Below are 19,546 nucleotides of genomic sequence, written 5' to 3'. Positions count from 1 at the left end.
GACTGCTGACACTTCAATTAGCACCTCCCTGCTCATAGCAGTAGAGAGGGGCCTGAAGCTTTCTGACCCAGACTGAGGAATCCCCGGCCCTGCCCTGCCCTGCCCTGCCCTGCCCTGCCCTGCCCACCCCTGCCCGGCCCGGCCCTGCCCTGCCCTGCCCTGCCCTGTTGAAACACACCCTACCCAAGAGCTGATACTTCAAAAGAGTGTAGGGCTAAGTACTATAAATAAATAAAAAATGGAGATCCACTTTTTTAACGTGAGAGCTTGACAGTTTTGCTTATTGCAAAACCACCTCACATTGTAGTCTAGAGAGGATACTGCCAATAGGGGCACAATAACATAGGAATGTAGACCAATACTTCCTGTTAGACCAGTACTGATGCACTAGTGAAATAATGAGTGAATCCCATTAAAGTATTCAGTCTACTTAGAAAAATGCCACAATGTATTGCAGACATCATACAAACCTGACCTCAATATGAGAAAACACCCTCCGGGTGAAAATACAATATCTGAGCCTTTTCATCTGTAAATTATTAAAGTGTTGGGTGTCTACGATTCCTTTCATGGATTCTCTGCTCAACAGGTATCTTTACACTTTTTGGGGTCGACATAAAAGAATATGGATGTAGTCATGGGAAGCCCTCACCCCCCCCCCCCCCCCCCCACACACACACACACAGATTAGAATTCCCCGAATTTAACAAACATGAAGAATGCTCCCTCCAGCCCTAGAGATGGAACTTCGACGAAAGCATCATCATCATCAAGTAAACTGACCGTGGGATACAATGCTTTGCATCGCATAGAAAGTAGAAATAAATACATAAATAAAACAGTCATGTTGTTCAATAGACAAAGACAGGTCGGTATTTTTGACTCGACAATGGTTTGACTTATAAAGAAGCGGGCACTGCAATGAATCAGTCCCCACACACATGCGCATTACGCACCACCTCATCCATTGACTGTGACGGGACTACACTGAGTAGGGGGGAAACAAAGTTTTGCATCCATGGGACTGACTGAGGGAAGTTAAAATCGCATCAAGGGAGCAAGATGAGATCGTTGCGATTCGCATGATTTCTGCAGCCGACAAATCTCTTCAAATGTTGTTGGGAAATCTACGTTGAAGCTTTGAGTAAAGTACGCAAAACAATTGCTGAAATCTGGTGGGCAATACTTTTTCTGACAGGGCAAATTGACCTAATCTCGCTTCGACCAAACTCACAGCGAGGCAAAGAGCGCTCTCTTTTCTCCCAACCCAGTGGATTGTAGCAAATTCTATTGTGATGGTAAAATAAAGTCGGAAGAGGGAAAGGGCTGACATACGATTAAAAGTAGCCTGAAGTTATAGTCTACTACAGGAACCTTGTTAATCAAGTATATTTTTGTTTTTACATTGGCAATGTTACACTTTTTGAATTGTATTTTTTTATTTAGTAACTTTTTTGTGTTGACTGTCAACAGAATGCACTTCGGTTACAAATTATGTTTCACTCGCTGCTCCATTTGGTAATGCGGGGAAACTATTTATCACATAGGAGTGGACATTACTTGCTTTGTTTTGTGCGGATTTTAATAAGAAAGGGAAAAGGAATATTTGAAACATGATTTTTTCCCCTATTTATCCTTCCTCGTTGCTAATGGACTGAATAGGAATACCCGTCAGTCCGAACCTTTTCTCCGTCTTCTCGACTATGGATAGCAGTCTGTGCAGTTACAGTACAGTCATCCAGAGAGGAAAGTCGGTTTTCGTTGAGGTTCGTCTGCAGGGTGGGGCTCCCTGGGGTTTCACGCTCAAAGGTGGCCTCGAGCATGGAGAAGCACTAATAATCTCCAAGGTAAGGTATCAGGTGTTTTTTCTACTACACCTGACTTCCTCATTCCCTACCAACGTTGGCCCATCACATTGCTGAGTCCTTCCCCTTGAAGAAAGCTGTCAAAACGTTTGTGAAGTGTCTATGGATGGATGGATGTATTAGATACAATATTCTCTTCGTCATTGTTGTACAATTTAGATTAGTAGCTACTTGCTTGCACTTTACTTATTGCCATAGAGCAGTTACAGCAATTAGGTAAACGTGGATTTTTGCTAAGTTTACTATCATGGCAACTAAGGTGCCATGTCCAGTAGGCAAAACATGCTGGAACTGAGTATATCCGATAACAGTTAATGTTACTTTGTCCATGAGCATGATTATGAAGTAATGGATTCATCAAGTAGCTTCAAATTAGACTGTATCCATTCAGAACCATATTTATTTGTTCCTATAACATCAGTCCTAAAAAAAAGAGATCTTGTCCAAACAAGGCCCAATCAACAAGAATTCATGACCTCATCCTGAATGAGTCCTTTCAGCATGGCTGCTTCCCTGGTAAACCTCTTTGCTCACTCAAATGGAAGCAGGACTTATCTGCTGTCTCATGGTTGGCACAGTCTGGTCATACATGATCTCAACCAGGCCCAGTAGACTGCAGGGTGGATCATAAGTTGTTGTTGTTATTGTTGAAGGGGTGTCCATTTTTAAACCTGTTCTCATCAGTCATCCTTGAAATGTCTTAGGACTGACACCCTCCTCTGATAGGGGTTGTGTACGTGGAAGATAGGGAGGAGTCGTTTGGTTGAGATAAGCTCATTGTTTTGGGGGGAACAGACTGATGTTGAGGGTGTAAAGACTGATGTTAAATAGACATGAGCCTTGTACGCTTTATTTCAGAAAGTGTACTGATTTATGTTAAGATGGATTCTCCACAAGTCGATGGTTTTGATTTTGAATCATTTCCCATGGTGTACTCTATTAAAGTCTGCGTTACTACGAAACCAGTCCAGAATATCAGCTGAAATGCCAGACTGAGAGACACACAGCAGCTGCAGCCATATTTGGGGATTTTTGATTCCGAGAGAAATGCCTCTGTGTGGGCCAGCCCAGTGTCCAAACAGCCAGGCCTGTATGACACAATGCTGGCCAGTGCTGTCTAACCCATCACAAATACAAGAGTGATGGATGGAGGAAACCGTTAAATAGATCCCACAAGGTCAGAAGAATCCCAGGAGCTTGTTGCAAGTCGTTCTATACACGGAAATAAACGGAAGGAAGGAAAACCACATGGAATTGGGATGCACCAGCAACAGCATGACATAGCAGATTAGATATTGCAGAGTGTTTTTTCCCGCCATGCTTTTACCCGGTGAGCCACCGGTGGTGATGGCGCTGGAGGAAGGGGCAATGTGAGGCCGGTGTTAGCAGGCAGGGTGTGGGCTGGTGGAGGGTATGTTATTGAGCGTCTTCTTTCAGCGCTTGGGCTTAGCTCTCTGGGCAGGCTGTCTAATCTGCCTTAGTGCAGAGATGTGGGCCACTGTGTCATCGCCTCCCTGCTGGATCACACACACAGAAGCATATACAATATGCTCCACCTCCTGCTTACCCACCACTTTCTCTGCCTCCCTGCCCCACTGTACCTTTACTGCTACTGATGGTCAGAGATGGTCAATCACTGTTGAGATGTTGGCGAGATCCTAACCTGGTCATTTACATGACATTTACATTTAGTCATTAAGCAGACGCTCTTATCCAGAGCGACTTACAGTAAGTACAGGGACATTCCCCTGAGGCAAGTAGGGTGAAGTGCCTTGCCCAAGGACACAACATCATTTGACAAGGCCAGGAATCGAACCCGATTCTCTAACCGCTCAGCCACCTGACTCACCCTGGTCAAGAGCATCCTGGTCCTCTAGCCTCCTGTCCCTCCAGCTTCTTGGCCCTCCAGCTTCCTGGCCTTCCAGTTCCATGACCCTCTAACCTCCTGACCTTCCAGCCTCCTGAGCTTAAAGCCTCCTGACCTTCCAGCCTCCTGGCCCTCCAGCCTCCTGACCTTCCAGCCTCCTGGCCCTCCTGGCCCTGCAGTCCCCTAGCCCTCCAGCTCCCCACACACCTCCTCTACAGCAGGGACGAGTACAATCCGGAATGCAGGCCAGGGTTCTGGCAGTGATCCAAGACAGAGAGAGAGAGAGAGAGAGAGAGAGAGGGAGAGAGAGAGAGAGAGAGAGAGAGAGAGAGAGAGAGAGAGAGAGAGATTGAGAGAGTGAGAAAAAAGGAATGTCAGCAACGGAATTTGCAAGAGCTCGGCTAGTCTGAAAAGCAACAAAAGAAGAGAGAGAGGAAAAAAATAGATAGCAAATCCAAACATACATAGTATGTTTACTGAATACTGATTTTTTAAATCTCTCTCTTTCCTTCAGTGTTCATTCATGGGGGTTGTCTCGAAAAGCTTACAGTGTATTAGCAATTCGGGATGCTGTCACTATGACCTTTGGTTTGTGGGAGCGGGGTCAGAGAAAGGTCAAGAGAATTAGTCTTTTCGCCCAAGTCTATATTAATAGATTCATTGTCAGACTCTTGGCAGCACATCTGTAATAAAAGACTCCCTTTCAGACCCTTTGGCCACCAAGTTAAGCAAATCTTCCTCTCAGCCTTTTCTGCGGTCTCCAACTCTTTTCTACTGAGATAGTGTTAAAACTCCACGCCTGCTTTTCCAAATTATTCAAAATATGTCCTGTTGTCTACTGTATGACTCAAGTCATTTCAAGCTGGCAGAAGCAAAGTTCTTCCGGAAAGGCTTCAAAAGACATTGTACACGAAAGCCTGTCAAGTGAAGACAAGTCAAAAGAAACTGGCATGGTTATTTTCCCCATTTGTTCTCTTCTTTCAGCCGACCAAACACTTTTTTTTCACAGTATTTGAAAGAAGTTACATGCACCGTCTCATCTACATGAGGCTAATGTTTGAGGCTAATACAGTCTTCATGGCAGTGGGTGGGAGGGATCAGCAAACATGACCTGGCTCGTACAGAAAATGACAATATCCACGTTTCCCTGGGGAATGGCTTGAACGTTACCCCAAGCATGCGCTTTCCAGTCACCACCACCACTCCTCAGATGAAGTGTGGGAGGGCGGGGTCCTCGCTGACCCCCCACAGCGGCCACAGTCGTAATGAGGGGTGACACATTCCTGCCACACCTCCTGCACCGCGGTACGATGTGCCACTGGAGAATGCATCACGTCAACCCCGCGCTAATCTCCCTACTGAGATAGCTGGAGCGAGAGAGCAATGTTTGAGAACCTGACCTCTGCACAAGCAGGAGCACCAACCGCTGCCCCCCCCCCCCCCCCAGAACTATTCACATGTCATAATGATCCTGGTGACAGGACAGCAAATATCGTTTGGAAGGGTGGAGGGGGGGGGGGGTATTGCAGTAGCAACCGTAAAAGTGTGGGTTTGACTCCAGCAGGGATTGCACCTTGCTGATTTTAGTGCTGGCTTTTGTTTTAGGTGAATGAGGCGGTGTTCAATTTACTACTCTGTGTGTGTGTCCAATCTTTGTTCCTATAGGTCGAGGAAGGTGGGAAAGCAGACAGGTTAGAACACCCCCTGCAGGTGGGAGACAAAGTGGTGGTCATCAATGAGGTGGAGCTGAGCGGCTTCAGACAGGAGGCCATATCTCTGGTCAAGGGCTCTTACAAGACTCTCCGGCTCACCATACGCAGGTAACCCCCAGCACCCCTCCCCCAGCATCCCCCCCCCCCACCTACACACACTTTAAAACAGCCCTTCCACTTACACATGCCTGCACGTACATGCTCTCTCTCTCTTTCTCTCTCTCTTTCTTTCTCTCTCTCTCTCTCTCTCTCTCTCTCTCTCTCTCTCTCTCTCTCTCTCTCTCTCTCTCTCACACACACACACACACACATACCTACCAATGCACTCACATACACACTCGCTCTCTCCTCCTCACATACACACATACACACAAACGGAGACACACACCTCGCACCACTGTTTGTCTGCACTCTGTCTGTTTGACCTCGTGTCTGTCTGCCCACCTGTCATGGAGCCTACAGTGGTTTAGGAAGTTGTTCGAAACATTGATCCTACTTTATTTACATTCTCATTTTGGGCTACATATCAATGAATGAATGACTGAACAGGACTGTAGAACTGTCCTTTCTCAGAAAGCTGATCAGCGGTGGTGGATGCATTGGTGAAGTGGTCATGCTTCAGCACTTGTAGATAACAGGGTGGGTGGTGCTTTGAGTGCCCTGTTCCTCTTTGGCTGGATGTCCATGCTCCCAGCATGCCCCTTGTTATCGCCATGCCGACAGCCTGGTGGCCTTATCTGACACCCCCGAGGAGGACAGAGAGGTGGAGCCCTCCCCGGCCTCATCTTTGGTAGCTAGGTAGTGTCAGTGTAAGAACAGTACTCCTTAATCCATCCTCTTATATCTCAGGAGCAGATGTAGCAACCTAGGATTGATACAGGAAGAGTTGTGTCATTCTTATCTAAAGGGAAAGTTTGGGTCTCAGCCAAACCTTTTCAGTTGTCCTCTAGAGGGCGCACCTCCAGGAGTCATCTGTGTGACAGGTGTCAAGGAGGTCTGTTAATATGAATTTACAGCCTTGTAGGTGTCATAAAACGACTAACCCCCCAAAAAACAGGTGCTGGATGCATGGTAGCAACAGCATGACATTGTTAGGGAGTGAAAGAAAGAGAAGGACGGGTATTTTGGGGTGTAGTAAGCATAGTGGTGCAGCTTCCTAATTTACTGGCTACTGGAGTCTAATGTTTGCTTCAGGCTAGTCCTGTTTGTGTGTGTGTGTTTGTGTGTGTGTGTGTGTTTGTGTGTGTGAGCCCAAAAGTATAAAAGACTTCACCCCCCCTGACTCACTCTGTCCACACAGTCAAAGCCTTTCTTCTGGCTAATAACAGGCCATAATGGCGGCCATTGTCCCACACCTGGCTTTGTCGGGGCAGAGACTTGGGCTAGGGCTGGGGCTCAGGTTCATGTGCTTAACTGCCTACCTACCTGACTGCTCAGTCTAGCGCAGAGGCCTCTCGGAGGAAAAGGAGAAGGGTAAGAGCTGGGAGACAGTGGAGGTGAGGAGAGTGCACCGATGGAGGAGAGGAGAAACCACAGCTGGTCAATCCGACCAGTCGGCACACCCTGCCTTCACTTCAGGCACCTTGACGGAGAGGGGGAAGGGTAGAACGAGGGAGGGAGGGAGGGAGGGAGGAGAGAGAGGAAGAGACAGCCAGCCACAGAGCCAGGGAGGATGCTCATTTGCATCCAGGTCCAGAGTCCAGGTCAGTTGCGGAAGTCAAGAGACTCGCACGCTTCCTCGTCCGATGTTTGGCGGTGAGCGCTGCTGCTGAGCTTGACACCCCTGCAGGTTAGCATGCTGTTGACTCTGCTAAGCCCTAAACAAACAGCTCCTTCTCGATGGCCGGTAGTCCGGTAGTGTCCAGATAGCTCTAGGCTGTGCTGGCAAACGAATGGCCTAACAGCCGGAAAATTTGCACCAGTAACACATGGCTGGAACAGCCGGGGCGTGACCGTTTGGCAAGAACCTTCTATGGGGCTAGACACTGTAGTTACGCAAGCAGGACTTTGGACGAGGTGAGGGGTAAGGATGTGAAGGGGATGGTGGGTTGGGGGGCAGGATGACGTGAGGAGGATTAGAGGTAGGAGTGGGCTTGGTAGTCGGGGCAGAACTGTACCTACGGAGGTTTGCGTGCCAGGGTCATACCCTTGATGGACTGCCCTCAGAGGGACCCAGCCTGGATACACACGTTTAAACCGGGATCTCCTGTGTACCCCTTGGACACAAGTTCACATGCCCTACCTGCGTGTGTGCATTTACCTCGTTTATCCGTTATGAGCGCACATCTGTCTGGACTTCCTCAGCTTACCCAGTCTCAATGCTGATTGGCTAAGCTAGTTCTAAGGAGGAAGTGCATGGGGAAAAAAAACAAATGTTCTCATGAGCGGCGAGGCCGGACACCAGCTCTTGTCTGAAGATGGATGAGAACCCAGACTCTGGAGGAGACTCCGTTAGGTATGTGCCCTTTGGGAAACCCCAAATTGGGATTCCTCCCGATGTCTGTAAATGGGACACACGTTGCTAATAGAGATCTGCCTGTTGTGTGATGATGTCACTCGAGAGACTGCGACAGACCATTGGCTCCCTACAGGCTGAGCCTTGGCTCTGGTTGGCTAGCGGTAAAGTCAGTTCTAATGGTGGGGGATGTTTATTGTTGCACTGGCACGCTGTAGTCTCAGGCTTTGTGCCTGTATAACGTAGACCCCAATACAGTTGTGTGGTTGCTGATAATGAGAAGGGACATTTCTATGTCTCTCTCTTTCTCAATGTCTCTCATGTCTCTCTATCTCTGTTTTGCTATTTATTGCTGCGGTTGCTTGATGTTTCCTTATCAAACGAAACCTTGACCCTCCAGCGCTAACAAGGATGCACAGTTGTGTTGACCTTTGACAACCCTTAATAAAAAGGAGTCTGGATTCAGACTCACACAAATGTTTCATCCCATTCCACACTCAGGTTTGGGGTCTGTGTTGGTGGTCAGTTAGGCTCCAATTCAACTGTCCATTCCATCAAGGCTTGAAGTGAACCGTAAGTCAAAGAGTCAGTCTAATGTCACTCCTTTTTGTGTGTGTTTGGTCTGTGGGGATGGATTTGGATGGAAATTTCCACTGAGTTGCTACTAGGCTACTACAGTCATAAGGCTCATGGCTAAGACGCTGTGAGAAATGCTGTAAATATTTAACAATGTCGTGAGTGCCTTGTTGTTCAATTCTCCTCCGACTAACATAAAGCTTGAGCTTTATGAAGACACCAACATATCTGTTCGAATGTGGCAAAACTTGACAGACACAGCAGTCACTTGTGTGAGCGCCGCACACTTGTTCATTTACTTTCAAATGTTAAAATGTAACCCTGTTTGGTAATATATATATATATATAAGCCAGCTCATGCAAAAGCAAACCTAAAAATGTCTAACCTATCATTTTCTTTCGTTTTTTGTAAATATGTACATAGATTTTGTTGGCAACATGGCAATAAAGGACCTGACGTTCTTTGTAAGTCCTCTCATGTGGTACAGTAAATAACGTCTTATCTGATAGTATGGTGCGTGTAGTGCTGCTGCAGGCACCTGTCCAGCTTTCCCACCAGCCACAGACCAGACTCCTGGACCGCAGTGGAACCTTTCCTGAAAAACAATACCTCATCTTTCGCTTGCTGCCCACCAAATTCAGTCATTCACATGTCCCCTGTCTCTGCACGACATGCTCTCACTGAGAGACTCCCTGCTGCCCGCCTGCCTGCCCAGCTCTCTGCCCACAGCTGAATAGACGTGTGCCATAAGCAAACAAAGATGCGACAGTCTGGGAGGTTACTTCTGCCTGAGTGAGGGGCCGTTGGCTGGGCTATGGGAGATAGTTGGGGGGGGGGGGGGGGGGGGAATATACGGGTAGTGAGACAGGGAACAGGGGGCAGGGGTGAGTGGCTGGAGATTTTGGGGTGGTTCAGCCCTGTCCAGGTCTAATTGAACGAGGGGGACAGAGAAATGCTTCCGACTTTGTTTGTTTGTATGCTGTCCACCTGTTTCTGTGGTGGAGGTTCTGGTGAGCTGGTTGTAGTCCTGGTTTCTGTGCTAAGCGTGACTGTCTTGGTCAGTCTGGGTGAAGACCAGTGAATACATTTGTAAGGACAGGAAAACCAGAGCCGAAGTGCTGTTTCTTCTTCCGTGACAGGATCATTTCTCTCCTGTCCGATACCCTCTCCTTTTCCTCCTGTCTCCAGGGTTTGTTAGGACAAAAAGCAGATGAGGAGTTTGGCACTGCCGTGTCACAGGGCCAGGTGCAGGGTGGGAGAAGGCAGGTGTGACGAAGACCGGCCCCTCTACTGTCAGGTCCTCAGGTTAACAATAGAAGTGACGTGCGAGTGAGACACAGTGCACCTGGCATGACTTGACACCTGTCCTGCCTTATCGGTCCTTTACTACAACCTTCCACAAAAGGGTGCAATTGGCAGCTCACTTTCTCCCTCCCCATCATACTCGTACACGATTTTCCTTTGTCTCTCGGTCTCTTACTCACGCGTACAGTAGAGTTTACAGTGGGTAACGAGGAGCCCTAACAGGGTACGTAGAAACTCCCTACTACCTCCTGTCTACTATTTATTTTTGACCCACTCTTTTTCCCTGCCTCTCCCTGTCTCCCTCCCCGTTCGCTTCCCATCCCTGATGGTTGTCCCTCCCTCCCTCCCTCCCTCCCTCCCTCCCTCCCTCCCTCCCTCTGCTTCTCCCTAGAGTTAGGACAAGTGGAACCTGCTTTGTGACATCACCCCCAATAGGTTCCATTCAGCTCTGAGGCTCATCTGATTGGCTGACAGGGGGGAAGTAATTTGAACTCCTCTCTTGTGGCTGCTAAGTGCTTGTTGTGTGTGCAGACGAGAGGGGAGAGAGTATGCAAGTAGTTATGCTACATGCCAAAAGCCCTAGCTGCTTTTGTTAAATAGAGAATGAGGAGCCTTAGCCCTCCCTGCATGTGGTATGTTTGTGTGTGTAAGTGTGTGTGTTCGTAAAGGATTTGCCTCTTCAGGTTGAACGAAAAGTTTCCAAGTAGAGCGGAGAGGAAACTTGGTGGTTGGGACATGGTCACTGAGACTTGGTTTCTGAAGCATGAGTATCACAAGGATCTTACCTGTTGATTGACACCTGAGCGTTTTCCTTTTTGATGAAGGTAAGAAGCTTGCTTATTCTGTCTGTGTGTGTGTGTGTGTGTGTGTGTGTGTGTGTGTGTGTGTGCACCTGCATGTCTTTGCATGAGTTTTGTGGAGCTCTGAATCTCTGGAGCCCTATGCAAATAAGGATGTGCATATGCCGGGTGGAAACAGTGTGTTTCCATGTTCCCATACCTCCTCCAGGCACACACTCCTCACATCCAAACCTGTGTTTGAATACAGTGAGTAGTCACTACAGTAATGATCACATGCAGTATAAAACAGTTTTGGTTCAAACTAAAGCTTGTATCTAACAGCCCTTGTACTAGGTAGAAGAGCCACACTCTCTCCAGTACGACAACCACCATCTCTAACAGGACCAGAGGCTTGTAACCCCAGCTTTCCCCTCATGTGGTCCTACTCTGGGCGTTAAGAGTCCCCAGTCTGCTGTGGTCCTCCTGGGCTGTGGGGAACGGGGGGTGCTGGGGCCTTGACAGGCCTGCCTACCTACTTCTTACTGCTGTTCATTTAGCCACAGTCTGGAGTAAGCCTGGGCCAAAGCTCCCATGGTTTAGCCCTAAGCGCTGGTGAATGTGGGGTCCAGAGTGCAGTAATAATGGGGCCGTAAGCCTTTTCTATAATGTGGACTCTTTTGTGGGTCCTCCAGCCAGGGGAGGGTAGCAGGATGGGTTATGGGGGGATTGAGAGGAGAGGAGAAGACGGAAACCAACTGGAAATGAAAAAGCCTCCATCCCTACCAATCCCTTTCTCCTCCATCATCCCTCTCTCTTCAGTTGCTGCCTGTATGCCCCCTCCCCCCCCCCCCCCCCACACACACACAAACACAATTTCCTTACTCTGTCAGGAGCATGTAGTAAAATGATGTCTTCTATGCTGCATCATCAAGGTAAAGGTTATCTCTGATTGGGTGAGAGAGAGCAGTGCAAAAGAGTAGAAAGGAGCCCGAGTGAGGAGAGAGGGGAGGAATCATGGAGAGTAATGTATTCAGTTGATGTTGGTTGACTGGATACATTACTTTTTCATAGTGTGATGAATTTGCATGAGAGTTTGTTTGTGTGAGTGGATGAGTGTGTCTGGATTCCTGGTTTGTCATGATATCTGTCATTCCTAGTATCTCTCTTGTTATCCTTTGGTGATAACATTGCTCATTCTCAGTGTAATGACAACTTTTCCTTGACCATGGTAGGCATGCAAGTAAATAATACTTTAAGTGTGTGATGTGGAACATTCAACACCTAATTTGACCCTTTGGAACAGAAGCTTTCTCAGGAAAAGTGATTTTGTTTGACCAATTACCTCAACAAAAACACTATCAGATGAACAAAAAAGCTTGAGCATTTCCCCCCCACTATCTCTTATTCTCGCTTTCGCTGTTTATTCTCTGTCCTAATTTCCTCTCTCCCATGGTGGCCTATTGTCTGTAGTCAAGCAATGTTGATAGACATTTCTAGAATGTGATTCTCTGCTCTAAGTCATTACAGGGTCATTACAATGCCGCTTCCTTGACAACGGCTTAGTTAGCTCCCTCTCGCTGCGTGTCCTAGAATTGGCCGAGGGGGTCCTGTGAAAGCCTCGCAGACAGATGGACAGTCTGACAGAGAGTGAGCGGGCATGCAGGAAGTTTGCTCTGTCTGTTCTCAAACAAAATATGTTTGCTGATTCAATCCTGGATGATGTTTTCCTGGACCGCCGCCCGCAAAGGAACGCTGTTGAACGATAATGGATTCTGGATTAGCTTTAGCATTCCGCTAACGAGTAAATCTGGTTTGAGTTTAAAAAGCTTTTCCCCACCGCATCGTGCACTTGAAATGTGTGCGTGCGGCTATTAATTAGTAATGTATTCAAAGCGCATTCCTGCTGGTTAGCACATCACATGTTTAGTGAATCTATTTGTTCGTGCATTATCCATTTGCAATTAATTTAGGGTAGCCCTCAAATGTGTCAAATAACGAGGTGTTAAAAGATACGATCAAAATGTTACACGTCATGACTACACACCCGTTTTTGTTTGTGGAGGTAACGTCATTTTGTTAATGTTTGGCCAATGATTCGTGTGGTGGTAGCTAGGCTATTCATTGTAGACTGTATACTTTACAATTAAACATTTATTGGTGACGCAACATTCCAGCAGCCTGTTGGACGAGGGTCTAGAGGACTTGACCTGTTGTTTAAAGCAACGTTAGGATGCTGAACTTTTATCAGCACTTTTCAAGATATGCCTGCTTGTCAAGAAGCAAGGTAGATGTCAAGATGGACTGCATGCCTTGTGGGCCATTACCATCTACCTCTTTGTGTCAACACAACATTGTGTTACCACAGTTGTATGACGTCAGGCAACAACTGTGGTACAACAAGGTTGTCTGAGGGGACATGCACATGCGGGGTTGTGTGGTTACTCTGGAGACCCAACATGCCCATGTGTGTTGGGGAAGGGGGTTGACATGTGGAATGCGAGGGCTATGTCTGAGGAGACGTTCGATTGGCCAACCCACTCAGACACCCCCTCCTCCAACCACATTGTTCCATCTCTAATTATGTAAATATCCCAGGTCATGATGGACAGAGGAGCAGCTGAAAACCAGCAAACAAGGCCAACCCTTTATTTATTCATTTCATATTACAGTTGAGGAACACCCAGACTGATAATGTCTGTCGGTCATTAGCTAACCCAGTTTACGTGGCAGGCATCCACGTGGGGAGAGGTGCGAGCAGTGACTGTGTTCTTAGGCAAGATGGGGGTGATAGAGGTCGAGGTGGCGAGCGAAGATGGTAATGGTGAGATGGGAAGAGCGGAAGACGATGCCACTGAGAGGGTGAGAGGCAGGCTGAGGTGGCAGGAGTCTGATGTGGGTGAGGCAGGGTGAGGTTGTTTGCTTCTATCCTGGCTTTGCCACTGCTGCATTCTCCAATTTGTCAGATTGACACACCTTCGGTAACTGATGCAGAGGGAGGGAAGGAGGGAGGGAGTACAAATGAAAGGGAGGAAGAGTAAACATCCTTTCAGCTCTCTCACTCTCATTCTCTGTTTATTTTTGTCATTAGGAGGAGGAGAATACAGAAGCAAGGGAGCAGGAACACTGTGTCAACAGAACATACCTTGATCGCCATGCAGAGTCTGCCTGACAGAGACAGACATACGGACAGACAGACAGACATTTAGCCAATGGGTACATTCACATTCGCATAGTCTTGTCTATCTGTTGGTCTGCGTAGAGAAAGACTGTCGCTTTGTGGAGGATTCGTAAGGGCCTCCTCACGTCAGGCACTTGCCGGCAGAGATGGACTCAAACGCCTGTTTAGCCCTGTTAGAATTCAACTTCTCATTTCAGTCAATCAAAATGTCCCATGATCCAACACACTTTACATCCACAGCCACAATGTCATCCGATGCTAAAAAGTAAAGCTTTGTCTTTAGTGTTCGGTGATTAGAAATTATTGTTCCAGGTTTGTACACTTGTGGGAGTCGACATTGGTAGCATGGATAAACAACACTGTAGAGAGATCAAGCTCCAGTGCCACTGGGCACAGTCAAATCTATAGCCATAGGATTATATTTATGTTAGTTTGTCGTGGTGAAAGCCCCCAGTCTCATAATGGAGATTTTACAGGAGCAGAGTTGGGGAGCCCAGATTTGGGTTTTAATAAACACAATATCCTGCAAATCAGCGTGTTCCTTTTATAACTCCTCAAGGGATTATGATGAGATCAGTGGTTGAAATGTCGTACATTTCTGAGTGTCCGATTTGGGGCCGACTTCTCGGGAAAAATGGTGTATGTCAGACAGCAGAGGAAGTGGAGTTTAAATGAACCCAAGCCAAAACCATAACCATGGAACTGAGAGAAGCTTTACATTTGTTTTCTTCCTGGGGGTTTCTCCCAGTATTCGTGGGAGAACATTTTAATTTATATCTTTATGACATGAGGTTTTATCAGAAAAGCTGTGGCCTAGGAAGGCCTGTGTGAACGACGGTGTTTAAAGTTCACTCTCGTGTCATGTGGTTCGTAACTGAGACTGCCAGGTGGCTCATCAGGTTTGTCATCAAGTTGGACTTTGATGGGAAGATGCAAGATAACACTCATTCCAGCTTCTCACACAAGGGGAGGCAGCTGGTCCAGCACAGAGAATACCCGTAGAGTCATTCTACTCTGGGGGTACTGACAGCAGCTCTGCCTTCGGGTCAGGTTGCCCTGTTGGACAAGGGCTGCATCTTAACGATATGCTACACTGACTGTACTAGAGCCTAACCGTGTGTGTGTGTGTATGTGTGTGTCCAGGGAGTGCTGCCCTGGCGTCTGTTGTGGAGATCAAACGCCCCCACCCCAGGCCTCCTCCAACCAGGAACCCCCCAGGAACAGCAGGCTGTGCTCTGGAGGTGTAAAACTGCGCATCAAGAATAGGTGGGTTCTGATTTGCGGTCTTGTCTGGTCTGTCTACAGGATGTATGGAGCCTCTGTATTCGAACTGTCTATCGTAGGCCGGCCCTGCACGTGTTGTTTTGTCTGCATGCGTTTACTCTGTCAGGATCTGTGTCTCTGGGTGTGGCCTGCTGCATCTCTGCAGTGCTCTGAGTCAGACTGAGGTGGCTCTTTGTTTCGTTGTGCGAGGGGAGAGGGACCACGTCGAAAAGGTCACCGGCGAGGGAAGAACTATATTTACAACTGTGGTGTCAGCCGGCGTTTCCTCTTCCCACACAGGAAGTGGACAGGTCCCAGGGATGCTTCTGGACCATTGTGAAGTGCCACTTCCTCTTCGTCATATCTCACGCCGTGTGGGGACAGGAAACAAGGGGGAAATGTATATACAGGATGCTGCCGTAGTGACAGGTTTACAGTTGACGGGTTTTGTCCTGGCGGTTGTGGGCACCGAATCTTTCCTGCGTGGCAGAGTGAAAGGATAGGGTACAGGTGATTTCTGTTGTTGAGACCCCCCGCCGTGACCCCCAGTCTCTTCCACGCTGCCTTAGCTCGCTAAGCTAAAACCCAGATTTAATCTGAGGGAGACAAGTCTGCTGGTCTCAGGCAGGTTACTCACACGGGTGTGGTCTGTGAACCGACGGTGTTACACCCATCTTTGTGGAGAACGTACAGTACAGGCTTCCTCCGCCTCTTCTCTCCTCCGAGCAGGGAGACTACTGTACTTCTCCATCTCCTCCTACCCCTGTGGTTTCTTTCATCAAAGCATCAAAGCAGTCTTTAGGGTTCTGAGCATAGAAAACAAGGCAGAAAGCTACCCGCTCCATACAAACATACTATAAATACGACACTTTCCACTTCTGGTGCTGTGGGTTGCATCCTAATAAGGCACTGGCTTGAGGAGATGTCAAATGACGCAGCAGAACAACTGTTACTTTTCGGAGGAATGTTAAAAGCTAACAGAACGATTCAACAAACGTATCCCTCCGCCGTCACTCCATAAATACACGGCTGTTATGAAAGGCCATGAAGAGGCATTGTCATGGCGACCGGCTGTAAAAGCCGCTTCGTCATCTTGGTTTTCATCAGTGTGAAGACATGATGGGGGTTTCTAGTCCCCAGCCACAAACACAAAGCGACAGGGACTAAAACAAAGACACACACACTCATGTTCCGGAGCTCGTGTGTGGTTTAGAGCGAGGGTGAAAGACTGGCTTCGATCTGCACATGCTGGGGCACAGGTAGGAACGTACACTGTGTGGAGCCCTAACCTCACGTCCGTATGTCAAGTGATTTTCAAACAAGCAACTGACAGGAACAGTAGGAGAGAGCTACGGGGTCTGTCCAAGGTTAGGGATAACATTGGAAGATGTTTGATTTAGCTGTAAAGCATCGCTGTGGTATTTCATCCACTGGAAGTATTTCTCTTCAAGCTTCACCTTGCTAGACAAACACCCATTGATCAGGAGGGTTTTCTTTTCGGAGGGCTTCCCGACCAAACTCTCACGCAACAATGTCCCGGGATCTCCGCAACCAGTCTTAGGCTTCCTCAAGCACAGAACACAGGAAGGGACTGGGCTGACTGATAGCAGTGGTAGCGCCATGTTTTAGCCCTGTACCATTCAACAACAATGGTGTCTGCTAAGCACCAAGCTGGTCCCAAGATGTCGCTGCTTCACTGTGGAGCGAGGTGGAGGATTTCTACATGACGCTGGGGTATCCTGAATTCCTTTAACCTTTCTGTGGGGTGATATCAGATGTATTTTAGAGAGGGGGGAGTGAGGGGGGGGGGTCCTTTGGTAGAGCCTGGGGCAGGAAGTGGGCTTTTGGATCCCCAGGGGACTGGGTGGCACACTTGGGAAGACAGAGTCTGTTGGAACGCACATATTTCCTCTCCAATGTGCTTTCTCTCGCTCTTGGGCAGTTGTGATTTATTGGAACGAAAGGAACCAGTATTTCTGAACCAAAACCACTGTGATTTATTGGAGATCACATACTTTCCAACCCTCCTCACATCTTCCCCTCTCCGTGCCTCTCCTGTTTTCACAGTTTTCTCCATCAGAATGTTGTTGTGATAGAAAACATGGAGCTGCTGTATGATCTCTCTCCAGCCAGAGACCCAGTGCCAGGGGCTTGGATTTGGGTTTTAGTTCCCTAACTCGGGCGGCAGGCGACCCTAACCCTAACCCCCCCTCCCCCCCTCCTCCACCCTCATCCCTCCACCATCCAAATACCACTCGAATAACTCCAGATGTTGACAGATCAACCTAGACTCAGACGTCCCCCCGTACAACCCTCTCTGTCCCCCCCCTTACTCATCCTCTGTGGTGAACTGCTCCCCTACTTTGACGCCCCCCTCCACACACACACCCCGTCCGTCTAATCCCCTCTCCAATTTCAGTTTCCTCGGCCATCAAAAGATTAATCCCGGAAAACTGCGTTCCCACAGTGCAGATAAGGTTTCCGTAGCAGGACACACCCTTGTCTGTCCTCCCTCCGATGACAAAAACATGGATCCCGACAGTGGGGGATGCTGGGAAAGTGGGGGATGCTGGGAAAGGGTCCGCAGCTCTGACAGCACCTTCCCTGACGCCCCCCGCCAGACAGAATCCCTGAGGCTTGGGTTTCGGGGATTTCTTCTCCCATGGGAGATCATAAAGGATCATGGGACACCACGGAAATCCGTCTCTTTGTGGCATGTTGAATTGGGTGTCAGGGCTCCTGAGTAGCTTTGTTCAACACTTCAGTCGGCTTCCTCAGCCGGGCCAGCTCCTACGGCTAGAGGTGTGTGTGGAAGTGCAATACGTGTGTGTTTGCATGAGTGTGGGTCTGTAAGTGTGTGTTTGTTTGCATGTACATGGCATTCTTGTGTTTTTCTCACGAACGTAGGCCTTTGTGGTTAGGGTACGTCACCATGTCATCTCCTACCTTGGCTCCTCCTCAGGTGTCTATTCCCAAGCCAGTGGCCCAGTTGACTGTACCACAGAGTAGCTCTCAGGCCCAGGTGGCCCAGGCCAGAAGCTTGCAGACAGCTGTCACCACCAGGCAGAGGAAGCTCAGAGGCACACCCCAATGATGACACACCCTGAGTAATGGCAGATAATAAGCTAATTGAGGCTCCCTAGCCCGCCTGTCTGGGTAATTGGCCTGGGGTGTGGGGTGGCTCGATGAGTGGGGCCGGAGTCACGTGGCCGAGTGATACAAGTTGGGAAGAGAGAGGGAGCAAAAGGGGGCCATAGAACATCTCATTGTTCAGTGGGTGACCACATGCTATCATGTGTTTGTATTCCCCTCGAAGTGCTCAAATGCAGTTCTGACTGAGAAGGTTCAGTTAGTCAGCCTATCCTTCTCTGTCTTTCTTTCACTCTGTTTCACACACTTTCTCTCTCTCTCTCTCTCTCTCTCTCTCTCTCTCTCTCTCTCTCTCTCTCTCTCTCTCTCTCTCTCTCTCTCTTCTCTCTCTCTCTCTCTCTCTCTCTCTCTCTCTCTCTCTCTCTCTCTCTCTCTCTCTCTCTCTCTCTCTCTCTCTCTCCCTCTCCCCCCCTCTCTCTCTCTCTCTCTCTCTCTCTCTCTCTGTCTCTCTCCCTCTGTCTGTCTCTCCCTCTCTCTCTCCCCCCCCCCCCTCTCTCCCCCCCCCCCCCCTCTCTCTCTCTCTCTCTCTCTCTCTCTCTCTCTCTCTCTCTCACTGTCTCTCTTTGTCTACTGCCTCCCTACAGATCCTCCCTGTTTCCCTCCCTCATTCCATCCCTCCCTCCCTCTTTATTCTCTGTCTTTCACTAATTCCACCGTGACTTAACCAGTGCCCATGTACTCTGCCGGGCAGGATGTTTACTCCATGCTTTATCGCACGTGAGGTAATGACGTTTAATTGCGTGGGCTAATGAGGTTGCTTGACTTCACTGGCCCTAACCCACCAGCCGGTGCCCGCCGCCTTCCATTCTCGCTCGGAGCCTTGTTGCGGCGTTAGCGTAGCATCGTTAACAAGGGGGGGACCATGCTACGGGACTTCTACCGCAGGAAGCTGAGGAGGAAACAGAAGAAGGGGGACCTGGGCAGGTCCGATGGGGCGCTGTGCAAGTCCCCGTCGGAGACCAGCGTCAACGGCCTGGCGACGGGCCTCATCTCCCGGGTGCTCAGGTTCACTGGCAGGTAACCCTGATGTGTCTGAAGATGTAGCGTATGGAGGTGTGCTGCCTGGTTGGGACTTTAGGTTGAAAGTGTCATGAGTTGAGGCTAGGCTTCCTATCTTGGGTGGAGCACAAATGAAGTGTTTGCCTCGTGTTTTCTAGAACTACACAAGGTAGTTCTATAGACGGTGGAAATGCTAATTAGGTTGATTTTCGTGTTAGCAATATGTGAAGCCAGTTGAAATGCTTATGTGTGCATATTCTAGTGATTATGTTCTGTGGGGGCATGAGGCACTTCATGTTCCTCCGAAGGGGAGAGATAGCATCTCTTCCTGTTTATCTTCTCAGCTAAGTGCTCTGTTTTCAGGATCAAGAAGATCGTCTTCACTGACAAACATGA

The 19,546-nt window shown here is 48.5% G+C and overlaps 1 protein-coding gene across 5 annotated transcripts in view; it reads left to right on the top strand.

The window, feature by feature from the left end:
- Nucleotides 1-978: 978 nt before the first annotated feature.
- shroom3 (shroom family member 3) overlaps nucleotides 979-19,546 on the top strand; it is a 33,934-nt gene continuing 15,366 nt past the window's right edge. Inside the window, exons 1-3 of one of the 5 annotated variants that reach the window (XM_062483782.1) lie at nucleotides 979-1,847; nucleotides 5,398-5,552; nucleotides 14,882-15,004. In XM_062483782.1, coding sequence (XP_062339766.1) covers nucleotides 1,704-1,847; nucleotides 5,398-5,552; nucleotides 14,882-15,004 — 422 coding nt within the window. In that variant the 5' untranslated portion in view covers nucleotides 979-1,703. Of the gene's footprint in view, nucleotides 1,848-5,397; nucleotides 5,553-10,342; nucleotides 10,606-13,754; nucleotides 13,774-14,881; nucleotides 15,005-18,825; nucleotides 19,169-19,546 lie in introns of those variants that run through there. The other 4 variants (XM_062483783.1, XM_062483785.1, XM_062483786.1 and 1 more) reach the window with 4 other exon arrangements.

Source organism: Osmerus eperlanus, chromosome 18 (assembly GCF_963692335.1).
Source record: "Osmerus eperlanus chromosome 18, fOsmEpe2.1, whole genome shotgun sequence".
Taxonomy (NCBI): Eukaryota; Metazoa; Chordata; class Actinopteri; order Osmeriformes; family Osmeridae; genus Osmerus; species Osmerus eperlanus.
The sequence above is the reverse complement of the archived record's forward strand: the minus strand, read 5'-3'. Positions and strand labels throughout refer to the sequence as shown.